General features: G+C 42.8%; 1 protein-coding gene across 1 annotated transcript; it reads right to left on the reverse strand.

Moving 5' to 3' along the window:
* Positions 1-478: 478 nt before the first annotated feature.
* On the reverse strand, positions 479-5,224 carry LOC124653323 (cleavage and polyadenylation specificity factor subunit 3-II-like). Its single transcript, XM_047192392.1, has 13 exons — positions 5,200-5,224; positions 4,937-5,126; positions 4,767-4,839; positions 4,259-4,376; positions 4,093-4,166; positions 3,846-3,982; positions 3,343-3,406; positions 2,972-3,037; positions 2,726-2,795; positions 2,544-2,648; positions 2,053-2,194; positions 1,602-1,698; positions 479-1,172 (listed from the first exon to the last, which is right to left on the reverse strand). Exons 1-13 carry the CDS (start codon positions 5,222-5,224, stop codon positions 672-674), a joined length of 1,662 nt encoding a protein of 553 aa, XP_047048348.1. The 3' UTR covers positions 479-671.
* Positions 5,225-5,924: the final 700 nt, after the last annotated feature.

Here is a 5,924-nt window from a genome sequence, read left to right on the forward strand (position 1 = left end):
GAGAACCAACTTGAGGTTGGGTAGTTAGGAGGGTGGTTGTACCCCAGCTCACCAGAGTTTAAACCCCAGATTTGACATCTGTGTGTCTCATAAAGGCGGAATATTTTTTCAGTGGGCGACGTTCCCATCGACAGCGAGGCGCCTGTGGTAACTTCGTCAATTTCAAGATCCGATCTGCCGGCTCAGTCTTTCAAAGGTGCTCATAAGGGTAGGGTGTGCGTATGTGTATTCATAAGGGTGAGTGTATATGAGTGTTGTTTGTACTGTGTTTCTAAAAAAAACTCCATAGCTGAAACGAATTAGATGAGATGGAAAATGCAGGATCGCTTCATGGTAACTTTCATTTTGCAAATGCTGAAATGCAGATTTTGCACAGCCTGGTCCAAGACACTGAGAGAGAAGTACCGATACGTTTACTTTGTCACCTTTTGTTTTATTTTTTGCAAGACATTAGTAATTTATATAATTTTTTCACCCGTGACCTATCATACCACTTTATTTACAAATGCACTAGTTTCACAACCGCTTGCAAACATAGCCCGGCTGACATTCGAATTACCCAAGAGATACCCTTACAAACCACCGGGCTGTTATATTTTGCAGTGTGCTGGATCGACGCTAGAGGGCCAAAACAAACGTGAGGCGCAAACACTAAACAACATCCACACATTTCACTCGCTGGCTACATCATCTACAATGGTGGTTTGTGCCTCCTCAATCCTCAAGCTAAGCAGCGGTTCAAACTGGACAGAATGGCGCTCTGTGCCCAGCAAATGAAGGAGCTCATCCTCACACAAAATTTTCGGTGCCCTAGACTTCTCCATGAGAAGAATGCCCTCAGCCAGCTTCTGCTCGCCGTTGACTCCAGACAGATGGTCGCAACAAATCAGGTTCGGCTCTTGCAAACCATCTCTAGCTTGCGGAGTGGTGCAGCTTGCAATGAACTTCTCAGTGGCGTTTATCTTCAGATTATGAGCTGTCAGAATGGAGACGGTTTCGTTGTTAGCTGGGTAATAGCATGACATGCCCAGTTCGGATTCAATCCTGTCCTTCAAGAAGGCCATCTGAGGCTTTTCACCATGAACAAGAATCACGTGGCTGGGTGAAAGAAATTCTGTAAGATCCATGATCCCTTTGGAGTCTGTGTGAGGACTGAATGACAGCTGGTGGATCTGTTGCACAGAATGAGAAAAACACCGGTATGTGAGGATAAGAAGCACAATAACAATCAGAAAGAGGATAAGCATACACGCAGGAAATACAGATAACAAAGGTTAACTGCCAAAATTTGAAGAAAAGTGACTCTCATTATGGTACTAAATTGTTATTATCTAGAGCTGACTTGTTGAACAGTTTGTAACAGGACAAGTTACGAATTTGAGAATGCATAATAGATAATGACCACATGTCATACACTGGCCTATAAGCAACAAACGGTATATGTTTAAGAAGACAATAAAGCAATAAAACTGGGCTAGAGGTGACTAATGAGTAATGACACAAGATGTTGAATAATATTATCAAACAAAGGTATCCACAATATCCACTTCCTATGTAATTTTTCTGTAGAATGAAAGAACTGTAAAGGAAGAAAGACCAACCTGACATCTGACATCAACATGGGTATCTTTGTCTAAATCAATCCTGGTAGGTTTTCCAGACATCAATTTGTGGCCAATGGTTCCGGCAACACAATATCTGCATGGAAAAAATAAAAGTAACGCAAAATACAATATCACAGCTCAAATATTTTAAACAGGCACAAAAGTGTTATTGCAGTGAAAGACGAGGAAAATTAGAATTTAAACAAAACCAAAGAAGAAAAATGTGTCAGTGAGTACAAGCTATAAAGAAATGTTCAAATCCTAAAAGAAAGACATGATGTCCGAGCAGGTAAGCAGTCACTGAAGCAGAAGGCATGGTAGACTTCCCCTGTTCTCCCCTATGGCAGTACTAACAGCCCAACGGAAGCAATTTATTCAGAAAGTATATATGTTCCTACACCATTAGCGACTATGGAAAAACCAGATATTTTCAAGTTAAGAAGAATACCCTGGAAGTGTAACCAGATTTTTTTCTGATGGAGCCCATCTCTTGAACACCTCAAGAGAAAATCCACCGCTAATCATACCAGGTGTTGCAAAAAGTACACAGGGTCCAGGATCATTAATGAATGAACGCTCAAAGTGGCAAACTGCAATATGAGTAAGCCTTCAATATTGTTCTGGTTAAGTAAATTGGAAAGATACAAAAGTAAATAAAGCATCATTCTGTTTCAGAGTGTACAAGTTAGGTGACAAAAGTTTACCTTCAATATTACGAATAAGAACCTTCACTAAGAAGCAAGGTAGTTGATGAATGGACATAATATCCAGTTTCAGAACATTCTCATAAGCAAGGCAGTTTTTCTTATAATACAAAAGATCATAGTGCAGGCAGGCTTATAAAGTTATAAAGGATGAACTGAACATTATATTCTTAATCAAGTGTGCTTCGTATTCATTTTGCACATGGTTGGCTGTGAATCATTTTCAAGAACATACCATGCTTGAAGTCAAATGGGTTGTGAACTGTGTAGCTGTCCTTGATCTTTTGGCTAGTCCATCCAATAAGCATCTTGTAGTACATGTTAGCTTGAATTGTTAAACCTAAAGAACAAATATAATCTCAAATAAACAAGAATAATTCATAAAAGAAAGTTAAAGTTTGACCAAAACACACATACCAGCTGAGAAATAAATAGGAATCTTCAAATTCATCCTTTCCCAATAGTCGTCCAGTAATATGCATAGCTCCTGACACACGTAGAGAAGTGTGTCACATGTAAATAGATATGCTATTTATCAAAGTTTTGAACAGTGCATTCCCCAGGAAATCTATTTTCAAAGGCCCGCTCATTTAAGTGAACTAGTGATAATTTTATCAAAAATCTCTTGCTTCCGCACATATAACTGAGAGGAAGTGGGGGTACCTGAGCTCTTCCCAGAGCAAATGCCGGAATTAGGACTTTACCTCCTCCAGCAACACATTTATGGACCTACAGAAAACATACTATCACCGAGTAGCAGAGATAAATTCAAATGATGTTAATTTAACTTTTCAATACAGAAAAGTTGACTAGTTTTGAACTTTTACAACTTGACAACAGTACATTTTTGGAGAATTACAAGTTGCACTTAATATGGTGACTATTAACTTCCTAGATGGTATTTGTGCTATATGGAAGTCGGGAGAACATAACCATCACCACTGATAATTATCTTGATCCACCAAGATAGTAAACATGCAACCAAATTCTACATGTTTATATATCGGAAGTGTTTAGAGATTCAGGTTTTGTACCGCTTTTAAGAACTCCCTCTCTCGGGCATGTTTTGAGTCACGCACAGTTTTGGCATATGTAGACCTGCAGATAGAAACTTGAATTTAGTACTTACACATCGAAAAAAGAAATATTCAAACTAACTTGCAGTACTGTTAATGCCCGCCTGTAATGGAAGACCAGTCAAACAACAAAGGCTAAATCCTAGAAAAATGAAGAATAGTTGTTTTTATTTAAATATTAGCCAAATACACCAACCTATTTAGTATTTATAGTGGTTACCCTACTGATAAGCTACTGGTGGCTGGTGTAGTAGTTTGGAAAGATGACATCAGTAAAGTCTAAAGATACCGCACAATGCAATGTCAAAAAAGAGAGGATGGAATAACAAAAACATGCTACCCTTGTGGCGTTATAACATAACAAACACATATACCTGCATAATTCCTCAACACACTAGGTCAACAATCCAAGAAAGTTGGACATGGGTAGAAATATATTTGCAATTGGAGCTAGAGCATACTCTGTTATTAAGAGATCCAACTTCAGACGATCAATTTGCGCTGCTCCAAGATGTCTGTCTGGTGTCATGTTGTAATCACCGGTGTAGACCATAGTAGCATCCCCAACTTTTGCATAAATCATTGCAGCCCCCAGAACCTTTAGTTTGAAAGGATAAAAGGAATAGGGACCCCAGAGACCAACACTCAATTTTTTAAGAATATAAAAATGTTACTGTATACAAGAGAAACATAAGTATAAGCACATACATGTCCAGCATAATAGGCACGGATCACAAGGTCTCTATCTACTTGAATGGTTTGCTTCAGGTCCACAGGTATGACTGAAAGGTCAAATATGAAGAGCAAATGAGAATTATCATCCATGCATACTTTTGTTGGGAGTGAAAGAAATGCTGAAACCTCCTAAGATTACCTTTCTTCATACAACGCTGAATGTCTTGATAGCTATATTGTTCTTCCTCTCCTCTGTGATCTACCATTACTTTCCTATAATCTTCCAGCATCAATGGAGCTAAAGCCTTTGTTGGGTACTGTTTGAGACACAAGTACTTATAAGATAAACATCACTCAGAAAAAAGAATATAATGAAGCCATACAAACTTGAGAATAAATTTTATCACTTCTCCAAATACCAAAAAGACAAGTATTTAATCTACCGTGCATACGAACATCATATTCACTATGATGTAAACTTCAAAAGAATTTTCAGAAACTTTCATAGCCTTACTGCCACTCACTTGCAACATTTGGCCAATTTGTTAAACAATATTTACCCAGCGAGGTATTGCAGCTAGCTCAAATGCAGCAAAACCTGAAACTTAAACAAGCCCAATACACCATCTATTCTTAAACCATTAACTAACATGAACAAAACCAAGCATACATGAACAGTTGGCAGAAATAACCAAAGCTAGGCTCACCGTCATGTAGACTGGGCCATTGTACCCGCAGACCTCGGTGAAATACGGGAGCGCCCCAATATGATCCAAATGGCTGCAAGAGACAATCTTCAGAAGTAAACCAATAGTGCTGCTGCTACCAATTGAAACAAATTGGAGTCAGAGGAACTACAAACATTTGGCCTACATACAAGTGAGTGATAACCACACAAGAGATGGCAGAGGTGAAGTCGGCGGCACCAGGGGCCTCCGCAAGAATGCGAGCAAAGTCAGGGTAGCGCTGGCTGTCATGGTGTCCCATGTGCATGCCGCAGTCGAACATGACACGCTTCCCGCCGATGGTGACCACCACGCAGCTCTTCCCCACCTCCTGCCCCGCCCCTGCGGCGGCAGACAATATCAGCGTGGTTTCAGTCAAATGGAATCGTGTGAGAGGAAGAGGGCGAGGTTTTACCTAGCACGAGGCAGTCGATGGCCATGGCTACGGCCTGGTCGCCAGCCGCAGCAGAGCCGAGCGCTGGAGACAGCCCGCAGCGCCGACAGCAGTGGGCGAGCTCCGGACTTGGTTGGGTGGCGGCGCCGTGGCTTCAGAAGGGCGAGCACAAGCAGAGACTAGCGCACAGAGGGCGGCGCGCCGGCGTTGGGGGAGGCGGGCCTGAGGGTGAGGTCCCGCCGCCGGCGCGGCTTCAGAAGGGCGAGCACAAGCAGAGAACGTTGGGGCGAGCGGGCCTGAGCATGAACTGCGTGAGTGTCGAGTGAACCAGGCCTGCCAATATCCCTCCAGCCTGTTGCGTCTGCTGTGCTGGGCCGAGGGCCCAATACTACCCATTTTTTCAGATCGAGCCCAGTACTACTTGACTGACGCGAACCTATTTGACACTCGTCGTGTCCGTTAGCCGCGCAATGTGTAGGTCAAACCTTCAGCGCGAGATTCACGGGCTGGCCCAGTTCGATTGTGTCGCGGAAGGAAGAAGGAGCCGGGAGGAAGAGACCACCACCCTCCACACGCCCACTTCGCCGAAGACGGGGAAGACCGCGGCGTCCCCGATGGAGGCGAGGCCGGGACCTCACCGGAGACGGGGACGACGCGGCTGGTCGCGGTTTCGCCGACGGAGGTGAGCCGAAAACCTTAGGGTTTCGGGTGCGGGTGCGCAGCTCGCCGGATATCTTAGGGGATGG

The sequence above is a fragment of the Lolium rigidum genome, chromosome 5 (genome assembly GCF_022539505.1).
Source record: "Lolium rigidum isolate FL_2022 chromosome 5, APGP_CSIRO_Lrig_0.1, whole genome shotgun sequence".
Taxonomy (NCBI): Eukaryota; Viridiplantae; Streptophyta; class Magnoliopsida; order Poales; family Poaceae; genus Lolium; species Lolium rigidum.